This window comes from Sprattus sprattus, assembly GCF_963457725.1.
Source record: "Sprattus sprattus genome assembly, chromosome: 3".
Lineage (NCBI taxonomy): Eukaryota > Metazoa > Chordata > Actinopteri > Clupeiformes > Clupeidae > Sprattus > Sprattus sprattus.
In genome coordinates this window covers 22,169,186-22,187,669 of record NC_137922.1, presented here as the reverse complement: position 1 = coordinate 22,187,669, position 18,484 = coordinate 22,169,186, and the positions used below count along the sequence as shown (strand labels likewise).

The 18,484-nt window shown below is 43.6% G+C and overlaps 2 protein-coding genes across 2 annotated transcripts in view; both read left to right on the top strand.

Moving 5' to 3' along the window:
* The first annotated feature begins 1,160 nt into the window (after positions 1 to 1,160).
* cnot9 (CCR4-NOT transcription complex subunit 9) lies at positions 1,161 to 5,247 on the top strand. Its single transcript, XM_080835974.1, has 8 exons — positions 1,161 to 1,305; positions 2,159 to 2,338; positions 2,562 to 2,677; positions 2,915 to 3,024; positions 3,369 to 3,478; positions 3,606 to 3,704; positions 4,021 to 4,112; positions 4,457 to 5,247. Exons 1-8 carry the CDS (start codon positions 1,288 to 1,290, stop codon positions 4,623 to 4,625), a joined length of 894 nt encoding a protein of 297 aa, XP_080692100.1. The 5' UTR covers positions 1,161 to 1,287; the 3' UTR covers positions 4,626 to 5,247.
* Positions 5,248 to 10,043: 4,796 nt separating this feature from the next.
* The window catches only part of plcd4a (phospholipase C, delta 4a), a gene marked incomplete at both ends in the record, with an annotated part of 16,951 nt that continues 8,510 nt past the window's right edge, over positions 10,044 to 18,484 (top strand). The window contains 7 exons of the mRNA XM_080835956.1: positions 10,044 to 10,083; positions 10,684 to 10,842; positions 13,098 to 13,326; positions 14,025 to 14,154; positions 14,653 to 14,884; positions 16,088 to 16,289; positions 17,465 to 17,609. Of these exons, the coding sequence (XP_080692082.1) occupies positions 10,044 to 10,083; positions 10,684 to 10,842; positions 13,098 to 13,326; positions 14,025 to 14,154; positions 14,653 to 14,884; positions 16,088 to 16,289; positions 17,465 to 17,609 (1,137 nt within the window). The remainder of the gene's footprint in view (positions 10,084 to 10,683; positions 10,843 to 13,097; positions 13,327 to 14,024; positions 14,155 to 14,652; positions 14,885 to 16,087; positions 16,290 to 17,464; positions 17,610 to 18,484) is intronic.

Sequence of the window (18,484 nt, the reverse complement as noted above, 5' to 3'; positions counted from 1 at the left end):
GGCTGGGGTTACAATTACTCGTCCGAGAGGAGAATCAGACACACACACACAGAGAGAGAGAGAGACACGTCCACTTTTGCAAGTCGTCTCTTTGTCTACCCCTTTAAAATGTGCACTCAGTCTGTGTGCTTGCAGAATCATTAACCTGCATCGTTGTCCTCTATGTAGGTCAGTTGGCAATGATTCCCTGCCTCCCCAAATAATTGTACTGGGGCCCAAGAGGAGAGGGCCCCCCTCATGTGAAGGCATCCAGAGGATCCCATCCCATTGGCTGCTTTGAGAATGTTTGGTAAGTATTACCAGAGGAAGCGCATGGGGTTGCTCTAACCAAAACAACGCTCTCGCAGTCTCCACCAGTCTTACCAATCAGGACAGTGCTAGAGATTGGAATGCAGTATCTCTGACCCATGAATTTGTACCCATCTTATATGTCTTTTAAAATAACTGCACTGCATCTCAAAAGACAGTGAGTGCATCATACTTTATTGTTATATTACTTAAATAAGATAAGTATCTTATTAATTGCATTGCCCAAACATCTTCAATAAACATTACCAGTCTAAACAGATATGTTGTGAAATACCTGGCATGCTTAAGATTGACACAGACATGAATAAATGACTGGTTAACTATACTGCACCATTGCATCACATCCAATTAAACCAAAACCAACTTCCTAGGGATGTGGTTAATGAATAATTCAGGCTGAAAGGCCATTATTGTTTTGGTGTATGAATGGTCCGTCTGACTCTTTAGCTTTATACACTTAAAGGTTAACATATAAAATATACTACTTTGTAGTACTGGGTGCACGACAGCAACTCAGGGAGCACTATATTACGCTAGAAAGAAGAGTATAGACAGCTCTTCTGCCTTTACCCCCAACTGCCACTGAACATTTTGTTCCATTGCCATCTAACGGTGATAAATGGAACAGCCAATAAATTGGATATTTTTTTCAGCATAACCGTCATTCATATTCTTATGTACGTTTAGTTGTTTCACTAATTGTTGTTTGAAAAAATAATTACTTTGTTTATGATTCTCACTACTAACACGCCAAAAAAAGAGTCAAATATAGACGGTGAAGGGTAGACGTTTATGAGTTTAAATTATCGTCACGTGACGCATGACAACCATGGGAGTTGAAAGGTCATAGGATAGCTTCGGCGCTCACCGGGGCTTCTCTGTTTTCATAACAGAGTATTTTCAATATAACTTCACAGATATTTATTTAAAATAGGTACTCAGCAACCCCAGGGGGACTATATCCAGGCGCTTCAGAGAATGCTGGCTACAGGAGCAGTAAGGCTGTTTAAACTGATTGCTATTGAAAATGATTTGCAATTGCATGATGTATGCTAGGCCTGTTCATTTAGCTTGCTAGGTAGCTAACCAACATGCCATTGCCTTAGTAGGCTGGCGAGCTGTTAGCTTGCTACTAACAGCTGAAAAGGTATGCATCAAGATAATTGATGCAAAATGTAGCTGGCTAGCACTAACAATGTGTTGAGGTTTTTGTCACGAAATATGAATACAATTTATATTTTTTAGAAGAACTCTACTTAAAACCTGTTTTGCCAGGTTGCAGTGTGTGATAAGATGCCTGCTAGCTAGCAGGGATTGCATGCAAGATGGTCAAAGGGAGCCAGTTAGCTATAGCTCGCCAACGTTAGCCGAGTTTGGTGGCTGGCCGGACATATAACCTGACGTTACCTGAGAAGTTGCGTAACATTTAAACGAATTAACCGTTAGATAACTAGCCAGGAAGTGTCCTGATGGCAAAAGAGATCAGTGTAACGTTCCGAATAACGATTAAGTCGATGTAAAGTGGTTCTATAGCCATGGTAAGTACTTCTGAAAGACCATGTTACTGAACTACTTCCATGATAACTGATTTCAAGGCAGCAGCTTGCAGGTATAGAACCATAATATTGTACCACCTATCGTTAGCTGTATTTGTGTGGCGCACTATAAGCCAACAAATAACTACCGGGTGGGAGGTTTTTGTTCAAGTGAGAAGATTGTGTTTGTATATTCATGATCAGCTATTATCCTCCTGTTTCACCACGTATAATGTTTTCATCCGAGTCACCGCGGCGTTGGTGAATTTGTTATGGTCTTGCTCTTTTTTGTTAACTGTTTACCTCGTGTACAGGCTGTAACCACCGCGCTGGCGCAAGTGGATAGAGAGAAAATCTACCAGTGGATCAATGAGCTGTCCAGTCCGGAGACCCGCGAAAATGCGCTGTTGGAGCTCAGCAAGAAGCGGGAGTCGGTACCTGACCTGGCCCCGATGCTCTGGCACTCCTGTGGTACTATTGCAGCCCTCCTGCAGGTATGTATGGGCAGGTGACACCTGTTGCAGTCACTTCAACAGATACTCGTTTGCAGTTTGACTCTTAAAAACAAAACAAAAAACATTACTGTATGCACTTGCCGTGTTACTGGCCATGTTTTTACTCCGAAGTGCTGTTTAGTTAACCAAAACATAAGTGTGTCTGGTTTTGCATTATAATCCTATTCCTTACACTGAAGTCTTTGTTTCCCCAATCTTGTAGGAGATTGTCAACATATATCCCTCCATCAATCCACCTACTCTGACCGCTCACCAGTCCAACAGAGTATGCAATGCCTTAGCACTTCTCCAGTGTGTTGCCTCCCACCCCGAGACCAGGTGAGGTTGGATACATTTACACTTAGCAGACACGTTTGTCCAAGCGACAAGGGAGAGAGTGGTCAAGCTACGAGCAATATAGACCTAGTGTAACAATAAATACTATTTTGCATCAGGAAAAAAAAGTGCAGGAATGTAACTGCTGTATGTGCAAGTTTCCTCTAGTAATCCACAGTAAGCGCTCATGTTTGTTGCCCTTAATTTGAGTCTCACTCGAGCCTTCTCTCCTGTCTCCAGATCGGCTTTCCTAGCCGCACACATCCCGCTGTTCCTCTACCCTTTCCTGCACACAGTCAGCAAAACACGGCCCTTTGAGTACCTCCGCCTCACAAGCCTGGGAGTCATTGGTATGCATGAACTCAGCTGGTAGACCATGGCACTATGCTTATATCAGGCTCCCATTTCAGGAGATTCATTATACTTTGATCCACTTCAGCAATACGATTTTTTCAATTGTCTTAAACATTCATAAGCGCCTTGAAACAACTATATTGTTTTGGTGCTATAAAAAATAAGTCAATAGATTTAAATAACATTCAGTCTGACCCGAACCAATTTAACTCTGAATATGATTTAGATAATTTATAATAATTTATGATAACTCATTCATTTGTACAGCAAGTTTGACCAGAATGCTGCTCAAACTTCTTCACTGAAAGGTTTTACTTATTATACTCCATTTACATTTTAGGGGCATTGGTAAAAACAGATGAGCAAGAGGTGATTAACTTCCTGCTAACAACAGAGATCATTCCCTTGTGCCTCCGAATCATGGAGTCGGGCAGCGAGCTCTCCAAAACGGTACAGTGCCTTCCCTCTCCTTCCCTCTCCTTGAAGCTCTTTGTCAGGGCTGAACCTGCCCTCCGTCCTGAGATGAAGCACCTGTTAGCTTGGTAACGGCCCTTTTTCTCTCGTTTCTGACCCACAGGTTGCTACCTTCATACTGCAGAAAATCCTCCTGGATGACACAGGGCTAGCGTACATTTGCCAGACCTACGAGCGCTTCTCTCATGTGGCCATGATCCTGGTATGATTAAGTCACCTGTCCAAGGTTGTGTGCAAGGGTGTAGATGTGGAATACGCAATAAGTCAACAGGACAAGGAAAATGAAATGCTTTTTTCTGCCACGCTTTTGTGCTGCCTTAGTATATATTAACAGTGCATGTTCATCCTCTAGGTTGTTTTCAGGTCATCCTAATGAGGTTTTAGGGATTAACTAATAATTAAACATGATAATAAATAAATATGGGGGCATAAAAATATCTGTGGAGACATCTCCTATTTTTTGTTAATTGATGGAATTGTCCAGATTGTGCAGTAGATTATGTTTCTTGTGTCTTCAGGGGAAAATGGTCCTGCAGCTCTCCAAAGAGCCCTCTGCACGTCTCCTAAAACATGTCGTACGCTGTTACCTTCGCCTCTCTGACAACGCCAGGTAAGCAGCTGCAACCCCTTTCTTTACATTAAGTATAAGTGAGAGGGTGCTCTGTACATTGTGTTACATATGTTGAGTATGGTCAGACAAAATGCATTTTATCCAAATTAAAAGATTATGTGATATTAATAACTGTGGTTTCTTATACTCTGGCCTGTCATTCAAACACAAAAATAACCAGTCTTTAGACTTACTGGACTAAAACAGTCATCTCACGTTGGCACCGATTCCTATCATTTTTAAAAAGAGAACTAGTGAATAGCTTGTCTGTCGCCTCACACCGGAGTCCAGTCTTTGATTGTACTGACCTCTAACGGTCATCTCCTCTCCTCTCCTTCGCCCAGAGCCAGGGAGGCCCTACGGCAATGCCTGCCTGACCAGCTGAAGGACACCACGTTTGCCCAGGTGCTGAAAGACGACACCACCACCAAGCGCTGGCTGGCACAGCTGGTGAAGAACCTGCAGGAGGGCCAGGTCACAGACCCTCGTGGCATCCCCTTGCCCCCCCAGTAAACTCTGCCAAACCCTGCCTCTGTTTAAGCACACACACACACACACACACACACATACACACTCCCTCTCCTACATAAACACATACTCACTCCCTCTCTTGCACACACATACAAACACACACCCACACACACAAACAAACACCGTACACACACAACCACACACAGGGACAGTCATCGATGCGTAAACACGCACACACAGAGGTGGAAGAGGACGAGGCATCCTTCAGAAGGGACGGGTGAAGGACACACAATGGCGCTTTGAAAACTTCTTTGCTAAGACTCTTTTTAAGAAAATGAAAACAAAAGAATGGTGCTCTGTACTGATTGATTATCGTTTCGGTTTGTCAACAAAACAAGGACTGTTTGACTGACCAGGAGTCAGACTTCCGATTCTTCCGATGGTTCCGTCATGTGGTTCCCAGGTTTTGAAAGTGTGTTTCTGGATGCTTTTACTCAATTGTTACTGTTTTTTAGACACCCAACAAACCATCAAAGAGACTGTGTGCAGCTTAGCTGCTGTGAGATGTTATTTTCTGCCCAACAACATTTTTTGTATAGATTGCATTCACAGACATATTGCCCATATCTGTTTAGAATAAAACTCAGTGAAAGCCCATATTTTGGCTGGTGATTTAAAAATTAAAAAAAGAAAATCTCAAAGTTATTTTAAGCCATATGTATGTGTATCCTTTTGGGAAGAGAGGATGATCATTTATGAATGGCCTTCACCACCCAACCACCAAAATTTGATGTAGAGAAACATTCCTATGACTAATAATAGAAGCATTGGACCAAATGGGCAAACGTAAGAAACAGATCTCTGCCAGATTCTTGAATGCCTATAAATGTGTAGAAAATGCGTAGAATCATGACTAAAAGTGAATTGTTGATGTAAACGAAATTACCAACGATTTCTCATAAATTCAGCCCTTAACACTTCTAACACGGAGTGGCCCAGTGGGGAATTTTTAGTTTTTTGGAGGAATCGCATTTGAGGAAACTCCGATTTACGACTGCTATTTCGCGTTTTTCGCGAAATTCAGAACAATTCACAGATAAGAAAACTTTCATGAATGCCAAATTTGTTCATAAATCACTCGGAAGTGGAGTTAGGGGTAGTAGTATTAGATAGCTGGCTCAGGCACCTCACAAATCCCCTCAGACTTATTTTTTTGTTACAGTAACGTTTTTCTTTTTTTTTACATTGCACATTTCTCGGTAACTTTACAAAAATCGAAGCCAAAAAAAGTCAAACAACTTTTATGTACAAATACGACCATTGGTCTGCCATCTTTTTTAAATGCTTTGCAACACCCACAAACGTCGGAGAACCATACATGAATACGAGTCCATCGAGGCAACTGCCACAGAGTTGTAGAAGTATATTTCAGCATTTAATCCAGGAACGTGGTGGGTGTGTGTGTGTTGGGGATGGTGTGTGTGTGTGTGTGTGTGAAAGGGACCCCCGTCTGCAGCTGTGGTTCCTCCATATGAAAGAGGAGCTGAAAGCAGAGCCTGGCCCGGCCCCTGTTTTATTCATCAGCTGACACCTGAGAGGCAGGCTGAAGGGGAAGACTCCTGATGGAGGAGACATTAAAGCGATTATGAATACACCATAAACACACCTGAACCCTCTCTCTACACACACACACATGCACACTCCCGTCCCGTACTCGCTCTGTGTGTTTGTGTATATGTGTGTGTGTCCTGTCAGATGTCATATAAGTAGACCCTAGGCTGCCAGCCCAAACCCAAGGCCTGGCCTACTTGCCATCCCTTCTTCCCTGCAGCTCACTCCTTTCCACCTCTCTTTCTTTATGACTTTCTCTATCAGTTTTTTCCTCCTGCCTTCCTTCTCTCCCTCCCTTTATCCCTTTTTGTCTACCACTTTCTCTCCCTCTCTGTCTCTTGTCTCTATCCCTCCATCTCGCTCTCCCTCTCTGTGGGCAGCAGCAGCGGTGGGTAAACCGAAGAGATGAATGTTTTATGGCCAGGTCTTAGTAACCCTAGACGGCCCTCGTCTCAAAGCTCACGCTGGCCCGGCAAGTGTTGGCCAGTTGCCCCTGGGCGAACGGTCCTCAGCTGGAGGGGGTCCAATGAGCAGACAATGAACCCTGGAGAGGGTCGAACCTCTGCTTCAGACCAGCTGACACAGCCTCGGGTGCTGGTACACTTGGAGAGAGAGGCTCCTATACCGTACGCACCGCACTGAACCCTCACATGACGGCGGTCAGAGCTCTGAATCTTTAATGAACAAGCCGTCTCCTAACTGCACGACTTTTTATTATCACTATCCTCCCAGAGCTGGAAAATTCAGCACTCTTAGGTAGTAAGGAGATGTCATGTTTTTATACTAGAAAAGTGAGGCATGCCTGTAGTGGTCTTTGGAGAGATGCTGCCATGATAGTTGAAGCCTCTGCCCCTTTGAAAGTTTAGGTTTTAAAAGAGTTACGAGTGTTGTTCTCATGCTAGCGTTGCATAAGGGGTTCCAGGTAATCTGAGAAGCGAAAGAAGAAAGAAAAAAACAAATGAATGGAGCACTGTTTGTGTGTGTGCAGAGGCATGACCCCTGGAGCTCACAGAGAAGAGACACAAAGAGGCTCACACTGGGCTTCATATCTAAAATGCACAATGACAGAAACCGAAAGCTATGGCTAAAGTCAAATTCTAAAAGCTAATCAGTGATGTCTTTTGCATGGCGTGAGTCATTTTTAACACTAAGATAAACAATAGCTATCCTTCCCTCAATTGCCCTGCTGTCCTACAATAGGCTCGTTGAAGCCCAAACAGAGGTATAGGGATGAAAGTATTGAACCCTGAAGAGGATAAAATATCTGTTCTTCTCCTGAAAGGGGGGGTTTAAAAAACGATTAAACATTTTAAAAAAAGTTTAAAAGCACAGAAAGCGACGCAAAAAGAAGATGAATGATGCAGCATAAAACGTGGGCGGAGAGAGAAGGTGAATGATAATGGGAGAAAAAAAAGAAATGAGCTTTTGGAGTGAAGAGAGGGATGTGCATTGGGGTGTTGGTGTTGACATAGGATCAGCTATCCCTCTCTCTCTATCTCTCACCTCTCTCTCACCTCTCTTTCCCTCCACCTCTCTCTCTCTGTCCCTCCCTCCATCTCTTTCTCTCCCTCACTCGCTCTTTCACTCAGTGTTTCGACAGCATGCAGAGCTGGGGCCAGTCTGACAGGCAGGAGGAGATAGGGGAAGTGTTCCCCTGGGATGCTGCCCTTCTGTAGACCCTGGACCCAGAGATGATCCTTCAGTGGGTGAGTCTCTCTACCCTCCTCACCTCTCCTCTCCCTCTAACACCACTCTCTACATCCTAGTAAAAGCTTTTTAACCCCCCCCCCCCCCCCTCAGGCCTTTCTGTCTATTGTGACTGTACTGGTTTCTCGCTGTAAAGTTATTTAGTTAGTTATTGGTTATTACGTTGTCTCAGTTGCCTGTATCATAATAATATAATTATAATATTATAATGCTTTTAATTGAATACTGGTTCCGTACTCCCTCTGTTTACGATCACTCTGGATTTTTATGCTGAGAAATTAAAAGGATGGGATGAATGTGTTTGAAGTTCTACATTTATTGGAATTCTAAATGTATGTCTACAATGATGAATGATGAAAATGATGAACCCTCTCTCTCTACTGTGTTACGCTGTGATTCACTGATAAAGAAAAAAAAGGGGGGTCTGGCAAGTAAATATTCTTTGGACTTCAGCCAGTGAATGTTCAGTGGCTCGAGTTGTGGAGTTGTGGCGGTAGACACATTCAGCTCGGGAGTAGCCTGCTCTACAGTATGTTTACCTGGATACAGTCACTGGTAATAGGACAAGGTAATCATGTGGATTTTTTCATTAGAATGTGAATTGGCTTTACCCATAGGTTGGACAAGTGCTGCTTTTAAAAGGCTACCTGCATGTGAACTTACTTATGCTCATATTCTCCTCTTCTGAGTTAACTGAGGTAGGACATGTTAGAAAGGTTGCTACTACGTCTGTGTAGCAAGACTTTACTTACTTACTTACTTACTTACTTACTTACTTACTTACTTACTATGACTGTGTAGTGAATTACTTCAGTTAAACAGTTTGGTTTACACTCTTATCAATACATTATCCATTGTCTAAGTATTTGATGCCTGCTTCAATGATGTTTCAATGAGTTTAAAGGTCGTGATGAAGAAAACTCAGTGAAGATAAAAGACAATAAATGTGAAGCTTACAGATGTTTGTGCATAGTATGGGTAAACATGTTTGAACAACCACACAGATTACTTCTCTATCTATAACTTTAATTCGATTTTATGGACCACGCATGAAACACAGTGGTAGTGAGGGGGGAAAAATATTTGCTTGTACCGGCGTCCATGCTGCGAGCTGCTGGGGGTGTGATGTTTTTGTGGGCTATGAGGGGAGGGGACCGCAGAGGAATTAAGTCAAAACAAAACGGGACAAAGACACAGCCGAGCCCATGGGGCATTCCAGCGCCGAACAGCCCAGCCAATGTTGTCCTTAGAGCAGGGTGGGGGGGTGGGGGGTACGCTCAACACAAAAACGCCCAAAGCTGGCTGATCCCACAGGAGAAAGGCAGAACGCTGTGCTGCTTTACTGTCTGAGCGAGCCGGTGCAATCCCTCAAAAGCGTCTAGTCCGTGTCAGGGGTCACTGTCTCTTTCCCCCTTACAATTTGAAATTAAATTGTGTATCCAGGTGGCATCGGTGTCTGGAACAGGCATTTCATCTGGAACTAAAACTAAAGTAGGCCGCAGCACCAGTCACTTATCCAGTGCAGCGATATTGTCATGTTTAATCCCCTTAATAGTTTGAGCTGGCGAGGCGTCTGGGAGGCTATCTCGGATTGAGGGCTGAGTGTCTGTCATCGCTGAAGGGTAAAGCGTAGGGCAGAAGTCACGCACTGGGAGTCGGAGTGCTCCTAGTCCTCCCATCACGCCAGGGGGAGAGATGGGCGTGCATGTCAGCAGCTCTCCCTGATGGCGCTCCCAGTGCCCCGTCATTCAACAGCCCCAGAAATTAGGTGGTGTTCATCAGTCACATTGTGGCCTTCCAGTGCCAGCAAAGTTCACTGTGAAACCAGAACCTATTGTGGTTTTATGGGTTTAATTAAGTTTGTGTGAATTCAGAAAAACGTAAAGGATTCACATACCAACAGATAAATGAGAAATTGAAGGGGAAATTATATTATATTACATTATATTATATTACATATAACTAGGGATTCTGTGTTGCCTAATGGTCATACTTGATTCTCCTTGCTGAATTGTAGTCAGTATTGTTTTCCTGTGTGTGTTTTAACTCACTCAGTTTATATAAGGAAACACCCAGCACAGCACCCTCTGTCATTGTCATTCACTTCCTCATGATTTGTTTTGAAAAGCAGATGCCAGAGGAATGAGAGAGCAACAAATGGCTTCCACCCAAAGTGGCCTACGTAAGTGTGGATTCATAATAATAATATTGAATATTAAATATTATAGGATGTGCGGGATATTCCCATGGGTGTTGTTGCCTCCGGCCTCGTGGCTAAGGCCGAACACCACCCGTGGGAATATCGCTAACCTACCCCACTCGCACAAGAACCATGCTTGCTTAAATAATACCTTTGACATATATAGCGGTTTTCTAAGTCCCCAAAGTGGCCTACGTAAGTGTCTGTGGCATTGGATTAAAATGGAAAGACATTAAATGTTTTGGCTCGGAGAATTATTGAAACTGTGTAATGGAAATGGAATGGAATGGAAATTAAATGAGCCCTAGTGACTATGTTTAGGGAGGTATTTTCTCTGCAGCTGGTCAAGCCCAGCCTAGTCCAGGTCCTCAAGACCAGCCTAGTCAAGTTCCTTAAGCCCAGCCTAGTCCAGATCCTCAAGCCCAGCCTAGTCCAGATCCTCAAGCCCAGCTTAGTCCAGATCCTCAAGACCAGCCTAGTCAAGATCCTGAAACCTGAAAACTGACAGTCTGACCTCTCCTCGCCCCCTGATCCCCCTCTCTCCCTCCTCCTCCTTCTCCTCCTCCTATTGCTGTGGTTCAGGTATCCAGGGCGACGACAACCTCCAGTCTATGTTTGTGGGCGCAGTGATGAGGAAGATCAAGTCCCGCACCTGGAAGAAGCAGCGCTACTTCAGGCTACAGGAGGACTGCATGACCATCTGGTACAAGTCCAAGAAGGCGGGCAATGCCCACTCCACCTGTGAGTGTCTAATGTCCATGGTCCAGTACCCCCTGTCCGGCGCCCAGTGCTCAATGTGTACTGCCCAGTGTTGTGGGGCAAAGGATGGAGGGAGACAGTCTAAGTGTGACAGTGACACAGAGATTCCCTCTGGGGCTTTAGGTTTGTAATTGGCATTGTAGCATTAGCATTGTAAAACACGCTTTAGACATACAGCTAGGGAGAGGGCTTCATGTACTGCATATGTATTTCAATTATAATTACAATGTTTTTTTTTTTTTTTTTTTTTTTACATGAATGCAAGATTTGCTTGGGGTTAGGGTCTGGCTTAGGGTTAATAGTATATTCTTAATTGAGAAGTACACATTGATATTCATTACCTATGTAAGTTCACTGAAATATGGACACCTCGTGTACGTTTGGACATTCTATAATTAGTATGTTATCAGTCATAAATAAGAAAACACACAACTTGTGGAAAACCTGTTAACTTGATGATCATGCTGGTATTTTCTTGTCGAGAGATCGGTGGCTCATTAAGATGATCCAGGACTGATGACCATGTTGAATCTCTCTGATTGGCTGCTCAGCTGCCTCTTGCATAACAGCTAGCATCACTTGTCGTCCGGTCTCAGGTCACTATAGGTTACCAGCTCGTGTACCCAGTCTCGTCGCGCGCTGTCCTCACGTCCTCTCCCTGTGTGATCGTTGCCGGTGGGTACGAGGCTAGGCGGGTGAAAGCAATCCGTGACCCTCTCTGATTACCCCCGCACAGTTTTTTTATGTAGATCAGTGGCCGCGCATGATGCAAGGGAGACGAGCAGAAGGATGCAATTTAAGAGTACTGAGGTTGGCCTCTGGTGAGTTAGCAGACTTCCTCTGTAGGATTTGGTTCCAGGCCTGACTCATCAATGCTAATGTTTTTCGCTAACAAGATACGCCTCGAAGCCTTGATAAGCAGAATCGGGTGCGTTTTGTTCCGCAATGTCAAGTTACTTCAGCAGTCTCCTTAGCAGAACAAACAGTTCAGTCTTAATCACATGCCATTGACTAATGACTTGGAATAGGCACTCACCTAGACAACCATGGAATGAAACTGTTCTTGGGTTAAGGATGTGACTTATCACACAAAGATCTATAGAAGATTAGGGAAAATCTAAACTCCCTTATGAAGACCTACTAAAACCCCTGAGAGACAATCTTCTTCTTCTTCTCTTCTGGTTCTTTCCACATGGCTCCTCATTCCTCACCTTATCCCTTTCTTTCTTTCTTTCTCTATATTTTGTATATCTTTCTCCCCCCATCCCCTATCTCCTCTCGTTCTCTTCCTCTCGCGCTCTCTTTTTCTCTATCCCCCTCTCTCTCCTCTCCTTCTCTCTCCGTCTCTCCCCCTGGAAGTACAATATTGCCAAAGCATAAAATCTAACTTATAATGATAACAATAATAAAAAAAGATAACAATAATTAAAGAAAATGATGAAGGTAAAAAAAAAAAAATGTTTGTTAACTCACAGCAAATGGCTTCTATTCTTCAGAAGCAGGTTTCTCTAATTTGTTACATTCCTCATCCTCGTCTACCGAGTCTCTCTTCTCGAGGTAGCCATGTTTGCCTGTGTCTACAGTGAGTGCAGAGTCTGTCTTCTCGAGGTAGCCATGCTTGCCTGTGAATAGCCTTTTTAATGGCAAGGCTACGTTCACTGAGTCTGTATCTTGTCATCAACTGTCAGCCAAAGCTTTATTGAAGGGTTACATTGAAATATTTATTTATTTATCATGTAATATGATTTGCATGCTTTTTCTGTTAATTGCATTGTCAAATTGTCTGGAATTAGAAATGGGTAAACCTAAATAACTGGAATCTTTCACGTGTTCAAGAGTGTTTCCACCAATAGTACATTTGTTTTTATTGTTAAACTTAAATGTGTTCTCTAGATTCTAGAACACCATATTTTATGATGGGAATGACCTAAGTAGTACTGTACTCCTCCAGAACCGAGAGGCTTTCCTGTAGTCCCTCTGCGGTAGGTGACAGCAGTAGGTGACAGAGCAGGCATTTCACTTCCCTCCCCATTAGGTCTAGATCAGGCGAGAAAGACCTTTCTAGCTTTGTGCCTCAATCTTTTAAATAAATATTAAATAAAGTTGGGCTCAGGCAACAATCTTGTTGGACTCCCTTCATCTGTTGGAAATAGTCTGTTTGTCTTTCACGCGTCTCTCTTTCTTAATCTCCAGTGAGTCTGTTTGTCTAACACACATCTCTCTTTCCTAATCTCCAGTCTCAGTGAGTGATGTGGAGGCCGTGAGGGAGGGGCACCAGTCTGAGGTGCTTCTGAGCATCTCCGACGAGTTCCCTCCCAACCGCTGCTTCACCCTGGTGTTCCGTGGCCGCCGTGGCAACCTGGACCTGGTGGCTGATTCGGCCGAGGAGGCGCAGTCATGGATCAAGGGCATGCGCAAACTCATCGAGAACGTGGAGAACATGGGACAGCGGGAGAAACTTGACCAGTATCCCTTTAATGAAACAGAAAATACAGGGCATACTACCTACACTTATGTACTGTATGATAGTTACACACACTGCTGTATTTAGTTACTCGTAGTATAGATACTACTAACAATAGCTATAGTAAGTTACTAATAGTTAGTGAGACCGATAGGGAAGAGATAAAGTAGATCTAAGGCAGATCTAAGGCCTTTAGAGTTGGGAAGATTACTTTTAAAATGTAAAGAGTAACAGATTACTAGTTACCCTGTTCAAAATCTAATAAGTAATCTATTTTAACTACTTAATCAAAGCAATGTTACTTATTAGATCTGATTGCTTTTGATAACTTTTGATTGGCAGACGAGAGGCGGTGCAAATTCAAATGAGTAGAGCCTGACGACAAAGTGAATTTTATATATCAGCTTTTAAGCTGTTTACCAAAAATAATATATTCGGATGTAACTCCTTTGTAATCACCAACATTTTAATTATAACTGTTAATGAAATACAAAACGTTTTCTCAGTAACTGTAACAGATCAGAATTACATTTATTTTGTAATTGAATGAGGGAAACTCAGTTACATGTTACTAGTTACTTCCCAACCGTAATCCCCTTAAGGGTCAACAGCTGTGGTCTCAAAAGGTTCAAGCCTCTATGGTACATTTATAGATTTTGTTGACAGTTTGGTGTCTGAGTTTCCTTGACTTGCTCACCAGATGGATCTGTGATTGGTTTAAGAAAGCGGACAAGAACAAAGACGGACGCATGAACTTTAAGGAGGTGCAGGACCTGTTAAAGATGATGAATGTGGACATGAACGAGCATCATGCTCTCCGGCTCTTCACAGTAAGACAATAGCGCTGGCTCACAAATACGGCACAATTGCCAGAAGACATTTAGTGCACCTGTTTCTCATTAACAACAAAAATGTGTGTGTAGTAGAGGTGGTAAAATGTAATGGTAAAGGTAGCAGTCAATGTGTCAGTTGTCAGAAAACATTATTTTTACATTGTGATGCATGTAATTACATTTATTGGCTACTCATTCATTTTGACAAGACTAACATGGTTAATGTATAGTTTTAGTGCATGGCTCCAGTAAAGCACTGTGTTAGAATCATGCTGAACTCATCATGTGTCTTTGTTTTTGGGGGAAATTAAACGTTGCTTGATCATAACTGCCTCCGTAAGGTTTCACCTATTGTTTCACATACGGTAGTACTTTGGACTTGGATCAAAGGCATTGGATGGGATACCCTGTGAAACTCCCTCCCTGAAATAATAATGATCGTCATGTGAAGACGACCTATGTCAGGTTTCCTTTACCTGTCGGTGTGTGTTACAGATGGCCGATAAGTCCCAGACAGGTTCGTTGGAGGGCGATGAGTTTGTGCTCTTCTACAAGATGCTGACACAGAGGGAAGATGTGGTGCGCATCTTCCAGGATTACTCGGGCGACGGCCAGAAGCTCACCCTGCACGACCTGGAGGACTTCCTGCGAGAGGAGCAGCTGGAGACGGAGGCCGTGCAGCAGCGAGCCCTGGAGCTCATCGAACGCTACGAACCCTCCGACACCGGTACCAACCAGAACCGCACAGCACACGAGTACCAATCAGAACCGCACAGCACACGAGCACCAATCAGAACCGCACAGCAGACGAGTACCAATCAGAACCACACAGCACACGAGCACCAATCAGAACCGCACAGCAGACGAGTACCAATCAGAACCGTACAGCACACGAGTACCAATCAGAACCCCACAGCACACGAGTACCAATCAGAACCGCACAGCACACGAGTACCAATCAGAACCGCACAGCACACGAGTACCAATCAGAACCGCACAGTACACTTTTTTGGGAGCTCTGGCATTCTCATTATTTCCGGCTTTAACATGAATGCATCTTTTTGTGTTGTTGGCCTTCTCACTCCCTAGTGGAGCATACGCCATCAATAGCGAGTATCCACTTGTTCCAACTGTCTATCTTATGATTGCAACATTATGGATCAAACACAAGTAATGATTACTCCCCAGCGATTTCAAACTTTTAATTTGGTAATTTTTTATTGGATAGCTTCCCGTTTTGGATAAATTGCTCCCATAAGCAACCTATAACTTAAAACTGACACTGCTTTGAACGTGTGGTAACAATGTTCAGGCAACACAGGTGTGAGACTGCAGCTTTATTTACGGCACCGGGAAAAGTTACAAGCACCACAAGGGTTAAGCAACAAATCCAAAGCTCTGTGGGACAAGGCCCCTTCTTGTAACAAACTCACATACACACATACAGTCCCATTATTTCAGAGAAAGACATGTGGTTAACAGACATATGACCAAACTAGTCTTGCCTGGTTTCTATTAAGACTAGGAAAAAGTTATGACTCAAGGGGCTACTCACAATGCACTATAAACATCCTCCTGTCTTTTTGTCATCACATGTTCCATCCCATGGTGTCAGTTATGTATGTCAGAGCCTTTCCTGCTTCTGTTTAGGCCATGTATGTCACATAGTGGCTTTTGTCTGCCTAAGGGAGTTCCCCATGGTCCTGCTAATATGTTCCTCATGTTTCTCGTTAGAGCAAGGAATTTGGGAATTCACCAAAATGCATATTGCAGTCATAATATGGAAAGAGAAAGGAAGAGCATATCCTTTAAACTTACACACAGCACAAAAGAAGACGTATCTCTACCAAACACCTACAGGTGTTAAACACAAAAATGAACCTACAAACATTTTAGTCTCACACACTTCCTTAATATCTCTCATCCACAGCTAAGATGCTCCAGGCCATGTCGATCGACGGCTTCCTGATGTACCTGGGCTCGGCCGAGGGCTCCATATTTGACCCCCAGCACCAGGGCGTCTACCAGGACATGACCCTGCCCCTGTGCCACTACTTCATCTCCTCGTCCCACAACACCTACCTGCTGGAGGACCAGCTCCGAGGCCACAGCAGCGTGGAGGGCTACATCCGGTGAGGTGACTCAGGGGGCAGGGCGTATTAAGTGATGATTCAGTTCAGTTCAGTTCAATTCAGTTCAATTCAATTCAATTCAATTTAATTTAATTTAATTTAATTTAATTTAATTTAATTTAATTCAATTTAATTCAATTCAATTCAATTCAATTCAATTCAATTCAATTCAATTCAATTCAATTCAATTCAATTCAATTCAATTCAATTCAATTCAATTCAATACAATACAATACAATACAATACAATACAATTCAGTTCAATTCAATTCAATTCAATTTGATTTATATAGCCGAAAAAAATAACATAGTCTCAAGGCGCTTTACAGAGCCCAAGCGATAACATATTGACAACTGAGAATTAACAAGGTCGATCTGACATGTCCACAAATTTGAACCCTATTGAGGCTCTTCATTAGCACAACATACCAGACTCTGATGCGCAAGAACAGTATAATAACACTGACTGTCCTTTACAAGGGGCTCTGTATCCTTTTCTGACATTTCTGGGTGTGAATTGTGTCAAATCAGCAATTCAGCGGCAGATTACTTTTTCATAGGATCCATAATTGTCAGCAAAATGCACTTTGATTGGTGCTACTTTGATTGGTGCTACTCCTGATCCTCTTCATCAGAGAGTGTCACAGGCATCTAGAGTCAGGTGACACAGGCAACTGCTTCCATCACTCCTCGCCAATGGCAACTGCCTCCATCACTCCTCGCCAATGGCAACTGTCAACTCGGAATACTAAATTATGAATTGCAAACTATCAAAATATTGGCAAGCTGAGAGGCTGATGTGTCACCTGACTCTAGATGGCACCGTGCATGTACACCTGATCTGATCTGACAGTAATTGATGTGTGTGTTGGCCCGGGTGTATGAACACAGTCCTGACTAAGCAAATGGAGAACAAAAAACAAGGTGTCTTGGACTATTTCAGCCAATCAACACATTGCTTCAGGAATAGAAAAGGGTGGGGTGTAATTTTATTGGCTGTTGAGACGAAATATCAACAATATTTTGTCAGAGTGGCAGACCACACCTTTAACCCATACTAACAGTGATTGATGACTGTGTGTGTGTGTGTGTGTGTGTGCGCGCACGTGTGTGTGTGTGTGTGTGTGTGTGCGTGTGTGTGTGTGTGCGTGTGTGTGTGTTTGTGTGTGTGTGCAGGGCACTAAAGCGGGGCTGCCGTTGTGTGGAGGTGGACTGCTGGGATGGACCTAATGGGGAGCCCATCGTTTACCACGGACACACTTTCACCTCCAAGATCCTGTTCAAGGACGTGGTCATCGCCCTGGGCAGCTACGCCTTCAAGGTGCGCCTTCTTCTTGTTTTTATCTTCTAAGAGGTGTTGGGGTAGCCCAATGTTTATCTTCTGTCTACTTACAGGTGTTGGGGTAGCCCAATGTTTGCATTAAAGACCACACACCCACACACACACACACACACACACACACACACACACACACACACACACACACACACACAGACACACACACACACACACACACACATACACACATACACACACACACACACAGACAGACACACACACACGAACACACACACACACACACACACACACACACACGCACACATCCGCACCCCCAGCACAGTCTCCTAGTCCACTAGTAAATGCGCTTCAAAACAAACTTCGTACTCTATTCTAGCCAATCAGCATGTTGCCACGGGAGCATGGAAGGAAGGAGTGTAACTTGATTGGCTGTTCAGCTCTAACATCAACAACGTTTTGCCAGAATAGAGGACCTCTAGCACACGTGTGTCTATCGGTTAGGGCAGTGCTTGTCAATGCTAACAGTACGCACTTTTTGTTGAATTCAGCAAAATTCCCAAGCTGTCTGCCCAGTGTATGCTCTCACAGAAAACGTTAGTGTTCACATAAAGTCTTGGCTCTGTAAATGGGAAACATATCAAGTGAATTGGACCGAGTCAACTTTACTTCAGGAGCACCCTTTCACCAGAATGGACTAAACCTTTAAGACACGTACTGTATGTGTTATCCGTTAGGGTAGTGCTCATCAACACCCCTGGGTGCCTCTGCCCTGCATGTTTTCATTCTTCCCTGCGCTGCATACCTGACTGACTGAACTCATCAGTGGGCCCCACTAAGCTAATCAAGAGTTAGCCCACAACTACACTGACTTTAACCAGGTGTGCTAGGAGCTAGCT